General features: G+C 40.3%; 1 protein-coding gene across 1 annotated transcript in view; it reads right to left on the bottom strand.

Annotated features, from left to right (window-relative positions):
* Nucleotides 1-5894: 5894 nt before the first annotated feature.
* LOC128406061 (tigger transposable element-derived protein 1-like) overlaps nucleotides 5895-20214 on the bottom strand; it is a 63538-nt gene continuing 49218 nt past the window's right edge. The window contains exon 2 of the mRNA XM_053373101.1: nucleotides 5895-6079. Coding sequence (XP_053229076.1) covers nucleotides 6024-6079 — 56 coding nt within the window. The 3' untranslated portion in view covers nucleotides 5895-6023. The remainder of the gene's footprint in view (nucleotides 6080-20214) is intronic.

The raw sequence follows: 20214 nt of genomic DNA, 5'->3' as shown, positions 1-20214 counted from the left end.
GCCAAACCTGAATTGGCTTCGTAATCTCTTTCAATATGCCATTGTTATAATATGTATATTGATTTCTATGATTCTATTAAAAGCAACAAAAAAGGCTTTTATGGGTATGTTCGTAGCAAAAGGAAGAACAAAGGAACAGTGGGGTCACTCAGGGGAGAAGATGGTGAAATGCAAACAGGGGACACAGAAAGGGCTGAACTCCTCAATGCCTTCTTTGCCTCAGTCTTCTCCGATAAAGAAAACAATGGCCGACCTGAAGAATTTGGAGCAAATGATTCAGCAGAGGAAACACAGCCCAGAGGAGATAGTACAAGAATACTTGGCTAGTCTAGATGTATTCAAGTCTCCAGGGCCAGATGAACTGCATCCAAGAGTATTAAAAGAACTGGCAGATGTGATTTCAGAACCACTGGCAGTCATCTTTGAGAATTCCTGGAGAACAGGCGAAGTCCCGGCAGACTGGAGGAGGGCAAATGTTGTCCCTATTTTCAAAAAGGGGAAAAGAGAGGACCCAAATAATTACCGCCCAGTCAGTCTGACATCAATACCAGGGAAGATTCTGGAGCAGATCATTAAGCAAACAGTCTGTGAGCACCTAGAAAGGAATGCTGTGATCACCAATAGTCAGCATGGATTTCTGAAAAATAAGTCATGTCAGACTAACCTGATCTCATTTTTTGACAGAATTACAAGCCTGGTAGATGAAGGGAACGCAGTGGATGTAGCCTACCTTGATTTCAGCAAGGTATTTGGCAAGGTGCCCCATGATATTCTTGTAAAGAAGCTGGTAAAATGCGGTCTTGACTATGCTACCACTCAGTGGATTTGTAACTGGCTGACTGACTGAACCCAAAGGGTGCTCATCAATGGTTCCTCTTCATCCTGGAGAAGAGTGACTAGTGGGGTGCCACAGGGTTCTGTCTTGGGCCCGGTCTTATTCAACATCTTTATCAACGACTTGGATGATGGACTCAAGGGCATCCTGATCAAATTTGCAGATGACACCAAACTGGGAGGGGTGGCTAACACCCCAGAGGACAGGATCACACTTCAAAACGACCTTGACAGATTAGAGAACTGGGCCAAAACAAACAAGATGAATTTTAACAGGGAGAAATGTAAAGTATTGCACTTGGGCAAAAAAAATGAGAGGCACAAATACAAGATGGGTGACACCTGGCTTGAGAGCACTACATGTGAAAAGGATCTAGGAGTCTTGGTTGACCACAAACTTGACATGAGCCGACAGTGTGACGCGGAAGCTAAAAAAGCCAATGCAATTCTGGGCTGCATCAATAGGAGTATAGCATCTTAGATCAAGGGAAGTAATAGTGCCACTGTATTCTGCTCTGGTCAGACCTCACCTGGAGTACTGTGTCCAGTTCTGGGCACCACAGTTCAAGAAGGACACTGACAAACTGGAATGTGTCCAGAGGAGGGCAACCAAAATGGTCAAAGGCCTGGAAACGATGCCTTATGAGGAACGGCTAAGGGAGCTGGGCATGTTTAGCCTGGAGAAGAGGAGGTTAAGGGGTGATATGATAGCCATGTTCAAATATATAAAAGGATGTCACATAGAGGAGGGAGAAAGGTTGTTTTCTGCTGCTCCAGAGAAGCGGACACGGAGCAATGGATCCAAACTACAAGAAAGAAGATTCCACCTAAACATTAGGAAGAACTTCCTGACAGTAAGAGCTGTTCAACAGTGGAATTTGCTGCCAAGGAGTGTGGTGGAGTCTCCTTCCTTGGAGGTCTTTAAGCAGAGGCTTGACAACCATATGTCAGGAGTGCTCTGATGGTGTTTCCTGCTTGGCAGGGGGTTGGACTCGATGGCCCTTGTGGTCTCTTCCAACTCTATGATTCTATGATTCTATGATTCTATGATTTTGCTATGTTGCTTCCTCCAATGCATTCCTGGACTCATAAGTCTTTTGTCTCGGCTTCTCTCTCCCCCACAACCACCCAATAAAATCATTGCTGCCTACTTTGCGAAGTGGCAGCACCAACAGTAATTAATAGGGAGATGTGGGCGGACTTATTTCGGGCATGCGTTGGCATACCACATATCCCGAAGTATTTTTGTCCCATCAACCCTGGCGAACTTATTTCGGGCATGCGCTGGCATACCATGTATCCCGAAGTATTTTTGTCTTATTCACCCAGAACACCTCGCAAATAAGAAAAGAAAGGGGGAGATGAAGGAAAGCATTGCTTCTGCACATATGGGAAGTCTCGCTTCTAAGCTTTGTTTTGCTCACACTGCACAAACCGTGCTGATGCTAAGACATTCCCTCATCACCCTGGTACGTTCTGTTCACCTTGAGATCACACCATATCAATCTGTACTTACCCCTCCTTGTACATTCCTTTTTCGTACCACTCTGGTACGGGCAGTCCGAACCCATGCCTGTGTAAACTCCGCGTTCCTTTTCCCAACCTTTAACCTGTCTATGATTAATGTCTTATATGCAACCCTTGTTTTGAACTTATGTTAACCAATCAGCAACAAGCACACGTGGCAAACGCAGTAATATTCAATAAAAGGGAGTCTCCGAGGCTTGCTCGAGAGACGCCTCCCGTATGACACCTATCTACTCGTCTGTCGTTCATTTTCAACCCAACACTCTCACTGCCTCCATTTCTTCCCCTTCTATTTGCCAGGAGGTGAAGAAGAAGAAGAGTTTGGATTTGATATCCCGCCTTTCACTCCCCTTCAGGAGTCTCAAAGCGGCTAACATTCTCCTTTCCCTTCCTCCCCCACAACAAACACTCTGTGAGGTGAGTGGGGCTGAGAGACTTCAAAGAAGTGTGACTGGCCCAAGGTCACCCAGCAGCTGCATGTGGAGGAGCGGAGACGCGAACCCGGTTCCCCAGATTACGAGACTACCGCTCTTAACCACTACACCACACTGGTGATGGGACCAGTGGCCATGATCTTCGTTTTTTTGATGTTGAGCTTCAGACCATATTTTGCGCTCTCCTCTTTCACCCTCATTAAAAGGTTCTTTAATTCCTCCTCACTTTCTGCCATCAAGGTTGTGTCATCTGCATATCTGAGGTTGTTGATATTTCTTCCGGCAATCTTAATTCCAGTTTGGGATTCATCCAGCCCAGCCTTTCGCATGATGTATTCTGCATATAAATTAAATAAGCAGGGAGACAAAATACAGCCTTGTCGTACTCCTTTCCCAATTTTGAACCAATCAGTTGTTCCATATCCAGTTCTAACTGTAGCTTCTTGTCCCACATAGAGATTTCTCAGGAGACAGATGAGGTGATCAGGCACTCCCATTTCTTTAAGAACTTGCCATAGTTTGCTGTGGTCGACACAGTCAAAGGCTTTTGCATAGTCAATGAAGCAGAAGTAGATGTCTTTCTGGAACTCTCTACCTCTCTCCATAATCCAGCGCATGTTTGCAATTTGGTCTCTGTTTCCTCTGCCTCTTCTAAATCCAGCTTGCACTTCTGGGAATTCTCGATCCACATACTGCTTGAGCCTTCCTTGTAGAATTTTAAGCATAACCTTGCTAGCGTGTGAAATGAGTGCAATTGTGCGGTAGTTGGAGCATTCTTTGGCACTGCCCTTCTTTGGGACTGAGATGTAGACAGATCTTCTCCAATCTTCTGGCCACTGCTGAGTTTTCCAAATTTGCTGGCATATTGAGCGTAGCACCTTAACAGCATCATCTTTTAAAATTTTAAATAGTTCAGCTGGAATACCATCACTTCCACTGGCCTTGTTATTTGCAGTGCTTTCTAAGGCCCATTTGACTTCACTCTCCAGGATGTCTGGCTCAAGGTCAGCAACCACACTACCTGGGGTGTACGAGACATCCATATCTTTCTGGTATAATTCCTCTGTGTATTCTTGCCACCTCTTCTTGATGTCTTCTTCTTCTGTTAGGTCCTTACCACTTTTGTCCTTTATTATGGTAATCTTTGTACGAAATGTTCCTTTCATATCTCCAATTTTCTTGAACAGATCTCTGGTTCTTCCCATTCTGTTGTTTTCCTCTATTTGTTTGCATTGCTCGTTTAAGAAGGCCTTCTTGTCTCTCCTTGCTATTCTTTGGAAATCTGTATTCAATTTCCTGTATCTTTCACTATCTCCCTCGCATTTTGCTTGCCTTCTCTCCTCCGCTATTTGTAAGGCCTCGTTGGACAGCCACTTTGCTTTCTTGCATTTCCTTTTCATTGGGATGGTTTTCGTTGCTGCCTCCTGTACAATGTTGCGAGCCTCCATCCATAGTTCTTCAGGCACTCTGTCCACCAAATCTAAATATGCCTGTTGTCTTTGTCCATGGAGTTTTCTTGGCAAGGATACTGGAGTGGCTTGCCGGTTCCTCCTCCAGGTGGATCACGTTTGGTCGAAACTCTCCACTATGACCTGTTCATCTTGTGTGCCCTGCTCGGCGTAGTTCATAGCTTCTCTGAGTTCTTCAAGCCCCTTCGCCATGGCAAGGCAGTAAAACTTAAAAACATATTTATACATAACTCCTTATAACATTTCTACTAAAGCCGAATAGTTTCATTCCAAGATTTTTCTAACACTCATTAATTTTGCAATATTTCTCTAAATAAATTTTTAAATTTCTTCCAATCTTCATCCACCGTCTCTTCTTCCTGGTCTCGGGTTCTGTCAGTCCTTTCTGCCTGTTCCATCTAGTCCATCAACCTGGTGATCTTATGTCCGAGGCTCTTAACTCTTTTCCACGTCCCTTCTGCAGATCTTCTTCATATTTGTACCTGCACTTTACTTTATCTTCAACTGGTCTTGTTCTTGGTTTCCTTCCTTTATCACTGAGGAGTGGCTCTCGGGGAAACAATCTAAAAATGTCTTTATCCCTTCTCGACAGGTCAGCCCATTCTCCATAGTCAGCACCAAAATCCAAAAAATATTCCGAAGCATACTTCAATGTCCCTCCAAAGTCAAGGGCCTCGACCACTCCAGTCTCCCCCTGGCCCAAAACCAGTTCCCAAAAGACAGGACATCCCTGCATAGGGGGGTCTGACCAACTTGCCATCTCTAATCCCAAGAGAACTCCATCTCTCCAAGTCTGGCCCACTCCAGATTCAGTCATCAGAGGCAACAAGTTATGTTCCTGCAGGGCCACAGCTCTCTCGACTTGTATTACTTGAGGTTCATCAACAACCTCCTCCTTTGTCTTCTCCACAGCTTGCCCTGTCAGAGCATATTCTTGAGTCAGTCCCTGAACAGGTTCAGTATAAGTATTCACTGTTTGTCCAAAATTATCAATTGCTGTGGTCATCAAATCCATCTTCTCATGAAGCTGTTCCAGTAGGGCACTTGTTTTGCAAAAAGCAATCACTAAAACTTCCTCTGCCCACATTGTTATTCAAGGTCAAATGTCTGGTTCTCACGATCTTTAATTTCTACAGCTGTACAATTCCCCAGGTCCACTCCAGCAACAGTTCAAAAGCTCTCTCTAGAGAAAACAATTTCTATTTGTATCCATCCTTTTACAAGCAGATCCGGCAACAAAATTTCTTTCATTTTTCAAATATTTGTTCCTTTTTAGTACAAAAGGAAACATTGGAATCAAAATGTTTCTCTTATTTGACTATCTGTCAACATACATTCTATTCACAGTCAATGAACTTACCCAAAACATCCGTCTTTGACAGCCCGTTCCCAGGTTCAAGACGATAGAAATTTGTCTTTCTTTACTCTCTCTCCTGCAGGCTTGAACAATTTAAAATTCCCCCCCCCTCTTCTCCTGCTTCCAAGGGGGGTTTTACAGTTATAATCGATGGAAATTTAGCCCTTTACAAAAGACTTTCCAGACTTTAGCTTGTGATGTCTTTGCTTCAAACTATTTACAAAAGCGGAAGGCGGACTTCCTGTTTAGACCTTCCCGCTCCAATGCCAAATTACGACGTTTTATAATCCAATTTTCCGTTCTACTCACGGATACTTGTTTAGAGTCCAATTGTCCACAGGAAAAAGTCAGCGCTCTCCGGCAACGGCTGTGCGGCTTCACTCCGTAAAAGTAGTGGTCGATTCAAAACACTGCGCCACTCACCCCACGTCGCTTCGGAACCCCGAAAAAGGGTTTCCCTGCGAGTAGGGGAGGCGCTCTTGGTGTCAGCCGAATCCCACGTTCCCAGGCTTCCTCCGCCTGGGATTTTTAAAGGGTCTCCGCCTTCGCCGCGGCGGCAAGACCCGATTTTCGCGGAGCGGGTTCCTCTCGGTCAGAGGAACACCGCCATTGCCGATGGCGCTAACCTGGAAGTCCAGTCCCCATCATTCTCCGTCCTCAGCTTGCCAGAAGATCTCACACAGTACTTGTGAGCCTTTGTTTACATTGCTTGGCACAAAAACCACAAGAACATAAGAGCCTTGCTGAATCAGACCAGAGACCCATCTAGTCCAGCATCTTGTTCTCACAGTAGCCAGCTGAATGCCCCTGTGGAAAGAACACAACCAGGACCTAACAGCAAAAGCATTCTCTCCAATTTTGATTTCCAGCAACTGGTATTTGGAGGCATACTGTCTCCAAGAGTAAAGGTAGAACATAGTTCTATCCTCCACAGGGTTGTCTAATACACTTTAAAGTCATCCGGGTACTCACCTTGTTGCATACTTTTCACTCATGACTGTTTTTTAAGAGGTGTAGTACCATTGGCGACTTTTGCTCTCAGATGCTCCCCGTCAGATAAAGCACCTCCCACAAACTGCTGAATCATTTGGGAAATGCAGTTAAAAGGTCAAGAGCTACGTTGAAAAGCTCATTTGGCACAACATCATATTCTGCATTGGGAACAATATTTTTGTGAGCCATTAACACCATTTTAAAACTCTGGTGAACCCTCAATCCTATTTTGGTACCTAATTGTGACTACAGAGCTATCCTGGGTCATTTTTGAAAAGCTAATTGCAGCTGCTCAACATGCTAACCCTTTCAAGATTTCTGCATGTCAGAGTTTCAGGTCTGATCGCCATGGTGTTTGGCTGCTTTCCCAGAGCACCGGACCCCAATCATGCATTTATTCAGGGATGATATGGGGGTAATTATCCCTGCCAACCCCCCCAGGGTTGTCCGATAACTGCCGCTCACTACAGAATGCGGGGGCAGAGACACTGGGTGCTGAGCATTGCACAAATTGGAAACTCTCCAGAGCCATCGCCATGAGCAGGAGGATCCCTGTTCTTTAAAAATATTTGAATTCAGACTCTGAAACAGGCATGTTCTGGAAAGAAGGAGACAAAAAAAAGACCTGCTAAATAATTCAGTCGCTGAGTGCCAAGGCTTTGATCGGAGAAGGACTTTTGTCGTTTTGCTACAGTTTATGTGAGGTGAGCGACTGTTTCTTTCCTATTCATGATTTGAATTGATTAGAACTGGCAAAAACAAGACTGATGTGCTTCCAGTTTGGGACAATAAAATGGCAAACTGTGACACAGTTGAAAAAGAAAGGAGCCTAAGGGGCGGAAGACAGCTGGTAGATTACAAGTGGGGTATATTTCACACAAAAACTGCATCTGCTTGTATGGATTTGTGTCGTATATGGATGAAGGTGAATCTATAAAGTGAAGGTGAATCTCTGGTCCTTGCGAGCTTCCCCTAGGGAGGGCAAGCTTGGATTTTAGAGGAACCAAATAATTATTAACTCTGGAATATACTCGATGGCATTGCCTTCTACAGAAGATTCTTATCTGGATCCGGGAAACATCCGCTCATTAAGAGACTTGAAAGACTACTTTGAATTTTATTAAAGGAAAGCTGGAAGACAGCCCAGAGTTTTAGAGATAAAAGCATGAAACGGTAACAACAAGAATAAAATTCCTCTTGCAAGCCAACATATATATGGATTTGTTAAACACGATTGAAAGTCGCATACCAGTGATTGTGATGACGATAAAGGATTAAGATCGGAATTATGATCTTGGGAATAAACAACAGAGAAAAATGCAGGAACAAGAATAAAAGATTCTCTCCTTCCGGCCAGAACATGGGAAGTCCATTTTAAATTATTTAATTTGGAATGTAGAATTGGCTTTATTATTTGTGCTATGATGTGGTATGATTTGACATGTTATTAATTGGAATGTTATTAATGGAAAATTAATAAAAAATGTTTTTTTAAAAAAAGAGCTTCAGGTTTTCTCCCTTCTGTCACCTGCCTTTTGGAAGTGGCATCTCTGATCCCACAGGACTGCTCCTCATTTCCAAAACCACCATCATTTGTTGAAACGCTGTGCCTCTGCTTTTCCAGTCAACATAGCAGCTGCTGGAATTCCAGTGTCAATACAATATTGGCACAGAACTGGAAGCTTTTAATATTAACATGCCTGTTGTGAAAACTTTAGAAAAACCTGTGTTTTCATGAACAAATAGTGCTTAAGTGTTCAGCAGAAGTGAATGCACATTATATAAAGTTATTTCCTTCCTTAGATCTAGGAGTATAGGGCAGGTTGTGCTATCATTTTTATCAAGCAAAATGCCCCCAAAAGAGAGTCTGTTGAAGGCTTCAATTAATCTGCTTGTCTTTTCTTTTCTCTGCACAGCTACAGCTGTCGCTTATTTTACCCCCCAAAACAGTATACACTTCAACACATTATATTGTGGTAGAGAATACCACACTGTTATCACTGTGTTTATCAAGTGAGTTTTTTGTATATCTCATGTTCTTCACCAAACCCTCCACTCAACTTGATCATTTTCCATCTTGCTCATCCCCCTCTCTTGAGCAGGTGGGCCTAGAGGCTTCTGGCTATTTTGGCATTTCTCTTGGGCTCTGTTTTAGTTTTATTTATTCATTTTGTGAAATGCAGAAATATTACTTTTCACAGCCTTTACTTGCCAGTGTTTTTCAAAATCAAAAGACATGATTTCGTGCTTTCTTTCCAGATTAGTTCCTGTTCTGGTTTTGGTAACCCAAAGCTCAACTTTAACTTTGGAGCTCAGGATGAGGTTGCTTCTGTTCTGACCCAAATATGACATCAGCAAATACTTTTAATAAATCCATGCTGAATACTATTTGCTCTATCCAAATCCATTGTTGAAGGTTCAAGAGTGGGGTAGGATTGATATGTGGAAAGTAATTGTGACATAAGTTTCCCCCTCCTTGGCTTGGACATCATCAGCCTCCCTGTTGGAAAGGGACTACTGGAAGCAGAAAAACTTGCAAGATGGTGGAATTTAGGAACTAGATAACCCTAAATATTGGTGGGGAGGAGGGGAGAACTCAACATGGGGATGCCATTTTGACATGCATAATATATAGTTCAGAACCTAAACACTATGACGAAAGGGTTCTTCTCTGATGCTCACATAGAAAATCCCCCATTTGCTTTTCAGTCTTTTAAATTATGGAGTATGTGTTTCTTACCATTGTCTTTTTTTGTCACATTTACTTCCCTACACCCCCCTGACAGGTCACATTAGGAAAAGTGTTAAAAGTCATAGTGATAATGCAGAGCCTCTTCATTTACCGAACAATTGTCAAGGGGTATCATGAAAATGTATACACGGACGATGGCAAGGTAAGTGTCTCTTCCATATTTCTCTTTGCTGTGGATGTTTATATGGAACTTGGTGCTCAGACATTTACAGAAGAGCAAGTCTCTACAACTGATGCATCTCTGGCCCAAGAAGCTGTCCTAATGTTATTTATGTAAAGCATCCCACTTTTAATTTTAGAGAACTTATCTACTGATTTACTACATCCTCTCATGGAACTTTGAAGTGTCAGGCATAGCTCTAATGGCTTCAGCCCAAACGTAGCAGAGTTTTCCTGCACAGCGGAGAAGCTAGTTGAGGTGGAAATGACTAGTCAGCTAGACTCAGAATAACTATTTACAGGATTTATTAAAAGGAAAAATGAAACCAGCAGAGTTTCTGCATACAAAACAAAGCAAAAATAAATCCTTTCTTTCTTTCTTTCTCTCTCTCTCTTAACCATACACAGCACTCCTACTCCTAACTCCTAACACACCTAACCCAAACTGTGCTAGCATTCCTAGATAACAGAGTTGAGTGCTGGTCGTTAACCAATCAGAGTAAGTAGTTTCTAGGTCAAGCTGACCTTGGCTTTCTGCCAAGAGTAAATTGACACTGCCTTGAGTTAATTGTGTGAAGCCAGAATCTGTAAGTTTTCATGAGAATCAATTAACAGAAACTGAACACCCCCTCACAGATTCTGCTGGACAATTAACATCAAATAACACCTATGTAGGAGATTATTTTTCCAGCAAACCTAAACCCTTGCACGTTTGCTTGTTCTTTATCTTTGCCAATGGTTTAGTTAATACATCTGCTACATTTTCTTCACTTGATACATAAGTACATGTGATTATATTGTCTTGTACACAGCAACGTACATTTTGGTATTTTACAGAGATATGTTTGGAACGTGATTTGAAACCCTCTGTTTTACTTAAGGTTATACAAGCCTGATTATCAATGTAAACTCGTACTGGTTCTCCACAATTTACATTTAAATCTGCTAACAAATGCTTGAAATAAATCACCTCGTTGCACAATTCGCTCAATGCGGCGTACTCGGATTCCGTTGATGACACACTTACAACGTCTTGCTTGCGTGACCGCCAGCTGATTAAAGCTCCACCGACCATTATGACTAGTCCTGTAACAGATTTTCTATCTGGCAAATTTCCCCAGTCACTATCACAGTAGCAACTCAACATTTCATCCTCTGAAGAATTTAATTGTAACATATAGCCAATTGTCTGTTTGAGGTATCTCAGAACTTGTTTTACCCCTTTCCAGGCATTTAGTGTGGGTTTTGAGACCAATCTACTTAATATGCCTACTGCGTAGCTAATATCAGGTCTGGACCATTGTGCTAGATACAATAAACTTCCAATTACAGAATGATATACATCAGGATGTTCAAATTCAGGACTCTCATCTATATGAAGTGTTTTTATGAAACCTGGATCCATAGGCACCACTGCCCCTTTGCAATCCTGCATCCTGTATGTAGTCAGTAGTTGTTTAACTTTGTTCTGCTGACTAATTAGGCAGCTGCCATCTTGGGCCCAGCACACTTCCAACCCTAGATATGTCCTAACCGGGCCTAAATCTTTCATTTTGAACTTACTGGACAATTGCTTGGCAAACCTTTTAGTTTGTTTATCTGTTTTGCAAGCATACAATACATCATCTACATAAATCAGACAAAACTCTTGATCACTGCCCGTACCACGTACATAAACACAATTGTCAGCTGTACTTTGCTTGAAACCAAATGACACTAAGGCCTCATGGAAACATTTGTTCCAAGATCTTGCAGCCTGTTTGAGACCATATAGAGCTTTGTTTAATTTCAACACTCTATTGGAACCTGTCTCATAACCAGGCGGTTCGGCTAGATACAGGTCTTCTGATATTGATGCATGTAAATATGCAGTCTGGATATCAAAATGGTTTAACAGGAGTTTTCTCTTTGCTCCAAGCGTTAGAATCAGCCTTACACTGTCCTCCTTAGCAGTAGGGGAAAAAATCTCGTCATAATCTTTTCCAGGCCTCTGAGAGTATCCTTGAGCCACTAAACGAGCTTTGTATTTGTACTTTCCTGTCACCAGAGGTTTAAGTTTGTACACCCACCTGCAGCCTACAATCTTTGCCCCCTCAGGCGCTGCTACTGGTGTAAAGACCTTGTGCTCATTCAGAGAGGACATCTCTTCCTCCATTGCCTGTTTCCAGAGCTCTGCCTCCTCTTTTGGTAACTTTAACACCTCCTGAAAACTCTTGGGCTCTGCAATTACACTAAACACATTTGCAGTATCTGGAGAAAAACGCACCGGAGGCACTCCTTTGTTTTGTCTTTTAGATCTTCTGGGAGAAAATTTTTCTTCTGACCCACTTTCCTCCTCAGAACTACGACCTCTCTTTTGTTGCTTAGCAACTGGTCTCTGGCTAATTCCACTTTCTTGAGAGCTCTTATCTGAACTTTCCTCCCCCTCAGACTCTGATTCTCTCTTTTTTTAAAAAAGATATTTATTAAAGTTTCCAATTTTTTATACAAACAGAAAACAAACAAAGAGATTAAAAACAAACATATAGTTCATAAACCATACTTTTCAATAACAAATTTCTCTGACCTCCTCATACCTCCCCTTCTTGTATTCCATTTCAGATTATTTGTTCAGCAAATCCTTAACTTAAAGCATTACAGCTTATAATATCACCTTATTTTCTATCCAAACCCTTTTTTTCATCCATGTTCCTTTATATCATTACAGCTAGAAACCACTCAATTTCAATCCAACATCATTCAGCATTCCTTAACTTTACAATATTTCTGTAAGTAGTCCTTAAATTTTTTCCAATCTTCTTCTGCCGACTCTTCTCCCTGGTCACGGATTCTGCTCGTCATTTCTGCCAATCCCATACAGTCAATCAGTTTCATCTGCCATTCTTCCAGAGTGGGTAAATCTTGCGTCTTCCAATACTTTGCGATGAGTATTCTTGCTGCTGTTGTAGCATACATAAAAAAAGTTCTGTCCTTCTTTGGCACCACTTGGCCGGCCATGCCCAAGAGAAAGGCCTCTGGTTTCTTCAAGAAGGTATATTTAAATACCTTTTTCAATTCATTATATATCATTTCCCAGAAAGCCTTAATCCTGGGACACGTCCACCAAAGGTGAAAGAATGTACCTTCATTTTCCTTACATTTCCAACATTTATTGTCGGGCAAATGGTAGATTTTTGCAAGCTTGACTGGGGTCATGTACCACCTGTATATCATTTTCATAATATTCTCTCTTAAGGCATTACATGCCGTGAATTTAATCCCGGTGGTCCACAACTGTTCCCAGTCAGCAAACATGATATTATGTCCAACGTCTTGTGCCCATTTAATCATTACAGATTTCACCGTCTCATCCTGGGTATTCCATTTCAGCAGCAAGTTATACATTTTTGACAAAGTCTTAGTTTTGGATTCTAACAATTCTGTTTCCAATTTAGATTTTTCCACCTGGAAACCAACCTTCTTATCCAAATTGTAAACCTCCATTATCTGGTAATAATGAAGCCAATCTCGCACTTTATCTTTCAATTTCTCAAAACTCTGCAATTTCAGTCTGTCCCCTTCTTGTTCTAAAATTTCCCAGTATTTTGGCCATTTGGCCTCCATGTTAAGTTTTTTCTGAGCCTTAGCCTCCATTGGTGACAACCACCTAGGAGTTTTATTTTCCAATAAATCCTTATATCTAATCCAAACATTAAACAGTGCTCTCCTGACAATATGGTTTTTGAAAGCTTTGTGTGCTTTAACCTTGTCGTACCACAGATATGCATGCCACCCAAATACATTGTTAAAACCTTCTGGATCCAAAATGTCTGTATTCTCAAGAAGCAGCCAGTCTTTCAACCAGCAGAATGCTGCTGATTCATAATAAAGTTTGAAGTCTGGCAGGGCAAATCCACCTCTTTCCTTTACATCAGTTAATATCTTAAATTTTATTCTAGGCTTCTTGCCCTGCCAGACAAATTTAGAAATGTCTTTCTGCCACTTCTTGAAACAATCCATTTTGTCCAAAATTTGCAATGTTTGAAACAAAAACAACATTCTAGGCAGTACATTCATCTTTATAGCTGCAATTCGACCCAACAAGGAAAGCTTCAAATTTGACCAAATTTCTAAATCTTTTTTCACTTCAGCCCAACATTTTTCATAATTATCTTTAAACAAATTCCCATTTTTAGCTGTCATGTTAATCCCCAGGTATTTCACTTTCTTAACCAGTCAGTCCTGTTTCATTCTGAAACTTCTCTCTTTCAATCGGTGTTAAATTTTTCTCAAGAAAAATAGCTGCAATTCGACCCAACAAGGAAAGCTTCAAATTTGACCAAATTTCTAAATCTTTTTTCACTTCAACCCAACATTTTTCATAATTGTCTTTAAACAAATTCCCATTTTTAGCTGTCATATTAATCCCCAAATATTTCACTTTCTTAACCACAGTCAGGCCTGTTTCATTCTGGAACTTTTCTCTCTCTATCGGTGTTAAATTTTTCTCAAGAACTTTGGTTTTTAACTTATTCAATTTGAATCCTGCAACCTGACCAAATTCTTGAATTAATTCTAAGACTCTTTTAGTACTAGATTCTGGCTCCTGTAGTGTCAAAACTAGATCATCTGCAAACGCTCTTAATTTAAACTGTTTGGCTCCAACCTGTATACCTTTAACCATCCGGTCCCTTCTAATCATATTCAGCAAAACCTCCAGGACCGAAATAAAAAGCAGGGGGGAAATTGGGCATCCCTGTCGTGTCCCTTTTTCTATCTTGAACTGTTCTGTAACCACATTATTTACAATTAGTTTAGCCGTTTGTTCTGAATATATTGCACCAATGCCATTCTCAAAACCATGGCCTACCCCCATACCCTGTAGGTTCTTTTTCATAAAGCTCCAAGAAATATTGTCAAAGGCTTTCTCCGCGTCCACAAATATCAAAACTGCCTTAGTGTTTATGTTCACTTCTAACTTCTCCAAAATGTCAATTATATTCCTTAAATTGTCCGACAGATGTCTACCCGGGAGAAAGCCCGCCTGGTCCTTATGAATCTCCTCAATCAGTACTTTTTTCAATCTCTTAGCTAAAATGTCAGCAAAGATTTTGTAATCCACATTTAATAAGGATATGGGACGGTAGTTCCTAAGTTGAGTCTTTTCAGTCTCTGTTTTTGGTATTAGTGTAATGTAGGCCTCTTTCCACGATTCTGGTGCCCTTTTCCCCTCCAAAATTTCATTACAAACTTCCTTCAATGGTTGCAATAGCCACTCTTTCAAAAGTCTGTAGTAGCAGGAAGACAACCCATCCGGTCCTGGAGACTTGCCCACTTGCATACTTAGAATGGCACCTTCTATCTCCTGGTCGGTTATCTTACAGTTCAACATGAGCTTACTTTCTTGTGAAATTTTTTGTAATCCATTTATCTTCAAAAATCGGTCTATGTCCATTTCGTTCTGTGGCCCTTGTGCATAAAGTTGTTTGAAATATTTCTGGAAGCAGTTTCTAATCTCAATTGGGTTATGTATATCTTTTTCTTCCACTTCCAGATTTGTAATTGTATTTAGTTTTTGTCTTTTTTTCAATTGCCATGCTAATAGTTTCCCGCATTTATTTGGCTATTGAAAGGAAGATATTTGGCTATTGAAATTCAACTTCATGGAGAGAAATTTCTGATTGTAGGGGTGTATGCACCAAATGAGGGGAAATCTGAATTTTTTAAGAAGTTGCATGAAGTTCTTCTGGACTATATGGACTATAACATAATCTTAATGGGAGATATGAATGGAGTTGTCTCTACAAATATGGACAAGGCACAAAGACAGGTAATCACCAAAGATGGTAGATTACCAAAGACTTTTTTTGAATTGACTGACAATATGGACTTGATTGACATTTGGAGAACTAAGAACCCCCTAGGGAGAGAGGGAACTTTCTTTTCCGAAGCTAAAATGACCTGGACTAGAATTGACCAAATTTGGATTACTAGAGGAATGGCACCAAAGATAAAAAAAGTGGAAATCTGCCCTAAAACTTGCTCAGACCATAATGCAGTAAAGTTGGAGATGAAGCAAATGACACCCGGCTCCTTTAGATGGAGGATGAATGACACTTTACTTTGAGATGTAGAAGTATATAAAAAGGCCCCAAAAGCTTTGAGAGATTATTTTGAAATAAACATGACTACTAATGTTGAAAAAAGAGTAATCTGGGATGCCAGTAAAGACGTGATGAGAGGGTTCCTGATTCAACAGAATGCAATAAAGAAGAGAAGCCGAAATGAGGAAAAGGATAAAATTCTGGAGAAAATAAAAGAAGGAGAGAAAAAACTGAGAGTAAAGCCAAAGTCACAGGAGATCTTGAAAGAAATAAAGTTACTTCAGGTACAATATATGGAATTGATGAACCAGGAAATAGAATGGAAAATTAAACAAATGAGACAGAAGACATTTGAATCAGCAAACAAATGTGGGAAACTACTAGCTTGGCAACTGATAAAAAGACAAAAATTAAATACTATCACAAATTTGGAAGTAGAAGGAAAAGATATACACAACCCAATTGAGATTAGAAACTGCTTCCAGAAATACTTTAGACAATTATATGCACAAGGGCCACAGAACGAAATGGACATAGACCGATTTTTGAAGATAAATGGATTACAAAAAATTTCACAAGGAAGCAAACTTATGTTGAACTGTAAAATATCTGACCAGGAGATAGAAGGTGCCATTCAAAATATGCAAGTAGGCAAGTCTCCAGGACCGGATGGGTTGACTTCCAGCTATTACAGATCCTTGAAAGAGTGGCTATTACAACCATTGAAGGAAGTCTGCAATGAAATCTTGGAAGGGAAAAGGGCACCAGAATCGTGGAAAGAGGCCTATATTACATTAATACCAAAAACAGAGACTGAAAAGACTCAACTTAGGAACTACCGTCCCATATCCTTATTAAATGTGGATTACAAAATTTTTGCTGACATTTTGGCTAAGAGACTGAAAAAAGTACTGATTGAGGAGATTCATAAGGACCAAGCGGGCTTTCTCCCGGGAAGACATCTTTCTGATAATTTGAGGAATATAATTGACATTTTGGAAAAGCTAGAAGTGAACATAAATACTAAAGCAGTTTTGATATTTGTGGACGCGGAGAAAGCCTTTGACAATATTTCTTGGAGTTTTATGAAAAAGAACCTACAGGGTATGGGGGTAGGCCATGGTTTTGAGAATGGTATAGGTGCAATATATTCAGAACAAACGGCTAAATTAATTGTAAATAATGTGGTTACAGATCAATTCAAGATAGAAAAAGGGACACGACAGGGATGCCCAATTTCCCCCCTGCTTTTTATTTCGGTCCTGGAGGTTTTGCTGAATATGATTAGAAGGGACCGGATGGTTAAAGGTATACAGGTTGGAGCCAAACAGTTTAAATTAAGAGCGTTTGCAGATGATCTAGTTTTGACACTACAGGAGCCAGAATCTAGTACTAAAAGAGTCTTAGAATTAATTCAAGAATTTGGTCAGGTTGCAGGATTCAAATTGAATAAGTTAAAAACCAAAGTTCTTGAGAAAAATTTAACACCGATAGAGAGAGAAAAGTTCCAGAATGAAACAGGCCTGACTGTGGTTAAGAAAGTGAAATATTTGGGGATTAATATGACAGCTAAAAATGGGAATTTGTTTAAAGACAATTATGAAAAATGTTGGGCTGAAGTGAAAAAAGATTTAGAAATTTGGTCAAATTTGAAGCTTTCCTTGTTGGGTCGAATTGCAGCTATAAAGATGAATGTATTGCCTAAAATGATGTTTTTGTTTCAAACTTTGCAAATTTTGGACAAAATGGATTGTTTCAAGAAGTGGCAGAAAGACATTTCTAAATTTGTCTGGCAGGGCAAGAAGCCTAGAATAAAATTTAAGATATTAACTGATGTGAAGGAAAGAGGTGGATTTGCCCTGCCAGACTTCAAACTCTACTATGAGTCAGCAGCGTTTTGCTGGTTGAAAGACTGGCTGCTTCTTGAGAACACAGACATTTTGGATCTTGAAGGTTTTAACAATGTTTTTGGGTGGCATGCATATTTGTGGTACGACAAGGTGAAAGCACACAAGGCCTTTAAAAATCATATTGTCAGGAGAGCACTGTTTAATGTTTGGACTAGATACAAAGATCTATTGGAAAATAAAACTCCTAGGTGGTTGTCACCAATGGAGGCTAAGGCTCAGAGAAAACTTAACATGGAGGCCAAATGGCCAAAATATTGGGAAATTTTGGAACAAGAAGGGGATAGACTGAAACTGCAGAGTTTTGAAAAACTGAAAGATAAAGTGCGAGATTGGCTTCACTATTATCAGATAATGGAGGTTTATAATTTGGACAAGAAAGTTGGTTTCCAGGTGGAAAAATCTAAATTGGAAACAGAATTGCTAGAATCCAAAACTAAGACTTTGTCAAAAATGTATAACTTGCTGCTGAAATGGAATACTCAGGATGAGACGGTTAAATCTATAATGATTAAATGGGCACAAGACGTTGGACATAATATCATGTTTGCTGACTGGGAACAGTTGTGGACCACCGGGATTAAATTTACGGCATGTAATGCCTTTAGAGAGAATATTATGAAAATGATATATAGGTGGTACATGACCCCAGTCAAGCTTGCAAAAATCTACCATTTGCCCGACAACAAATGTTGGAAATGTAAGGAAAATGAAGGTACATTCTTTCACCTTTGGTGGACGTGTCCCAGGATTAAGGCTTTCTGGGAAATGATATATAATGAATTGAAAAAGGTATTTAAATATACCTTCTTGAAGAAACCAGAGGCCTTTCTCTTGGGCATGGCTGGCCAAGTGGTGCCAAAGAAGGATAGAACTTTTTTTATGTATGCTACAACAGCAGCAAGAATACTCATTGCAAAGTATTGGAAGACGCAAGATCTACCCACTCTGGAAGAATGGCAGATGAAGCTGATCGATTGTATGGGACTGGCAGAATTGACGAGCAGAATCCGTGACCAGGGAGAAGAGTCGGCTGAAGAAGATTGGAAAAAATTTAAGGACTATTTACAGAAATACTGTAAAACTAAGGAAAGTTAAATGGTGTTGGATTAAAATTGAGGGGTTTCTAGCTGTAATGATATAAAGGAACATAGATGGGGGGAAAAAGGGTTTGAAAAAGGAGGTAATGTTATAAGCTGTAATGCTTTAAATGAAGGATTTGCTGAACAAAGAATTTTAATTGGGATATAAGGAGGAGAAGTATGAGGAGGTCTGAGAAATTCGTTATTTAAAAGTATGGTATATGAACTTTATGTCTTTTTTAATGTTTTTGTTTGTTCTGTTTTTGTTTTTTGTTTTGTTTAAAAATTGGAAAATCTAATAAATATTCTTTAAAATAAAATAAAATATAGTCCATATAGTCCAGAAGAACTTCATGCAACTTCTTAAAAAATTCAGATTTCCCCTCGTTTGGTGCATACACCCCTACAATCAGAAATTTCTCTCCATGAAGTTGAATTTCAATAGCCAAATATCTTCCTTGTTCATCTTTAAAAATTTGTTTCGGTGAGAGTTTCTCCTTTGCATATATCACAACTCCTCTTTTTTTAACCTTATCAGATGAAATAAATTCTTGTCCCAATCTCTTGTTAATAAGCATCTTCCTGTGTAACCTCATTACATGTGTTTCCTGTAGACAAATCAAATCCAATTGTTCTTTTCTTAATATGTGAAAAACGCTTTTTCTCTTTCGAGGGGAATTTAGTCCATTACAATTCCAGCTTAGAAGTTGCAGAGCCATCATGAGTTACTTACTCCTCCCACCAACTGCACCAAGTTGTTGTTCTTCTTCTGTCGGTGGTGTATCTTTCCCCGGTTCGGGAAGTCCAAATGATAGGTTTGCTATATCTCCAATTCCTTCTGCTGCGGTTGGCTCCTCTCCAGCTACCCCCTTCTGTAGATCCTCCTCGTGGTCGTTCAAAAATTTGTCTTTATCCTCCACTGTCCTTATTCTTATTTTCCTTCCTTTAAATTTGAAAGATAGGCCTTGGGGGAATTCCCATCTAAAGAGAATTCTATTTCTTTTCAATAGGCCCACAAGATCTCTGTAATGGGCCAGACTCTGATTCTCTATGTTTACCTTCAGAGTCATGAAGCTCCTGGGAAGGTTCAAACCAAACCTCAGTATTGGCATGTAGTCTCTCCCAGCCACTATGTTCACAAAAATTGGCATTCCTGGAGATCACAATGCCATTTGTGTTAGGATATTTCCGTTCCACCTTAAAAGGGAGCAGGATGTTTGTATAACAGCCTGCGCGTTTCCTGTCTCACAGGATGTTTATGTTGTCTGTTCCTTTCGTTTTCTGCTGTTTTGCCTGAGCAGTCGGAGCAGACGGTCATGCCTTCAGCAAAGCGGAAACCTTTTCCCAGCTCCTGGTAACCCACAAACACTAACTGTTTGGTCTTAGGATCTCCCTTCTTTCTCATTTGTTTTGGAATTAATACCCAGGCTTTTGATCCAAACACATGCAAATGGTCAATTTTGGGTTTTTTTCTGAAACAATTTAAAGTACGGAGTTGTACCTATTGTTTGATGAAAGAGCCTATTTTGGAGATAACACGCGGTGAGCATGCTCTCCCCCCAATAAGACATGGGCAAATCAGCATCATCAAGCATGGCAAACATCATATTTTGTAAA

Source organism: Podarcis raffonei, chromosome W (genome assembly GCF_027172205.1).
Source record: "Podarcis raffonei isolate rPodRaf1 chromosome W, rPodRaf1.pri, whole genome shotgun sequence".
NCBI lineage: Eukaryota > Metazoa > Chordata > Lepidosauria > Squamata > Lacertidae > Podarcis > Podarcis raffonei.
The sequence above is the reverse complement of the archived record's forward strand: the minus strand, read 5'-3'. Positions and strand labels throughout refer to the sequence as shown.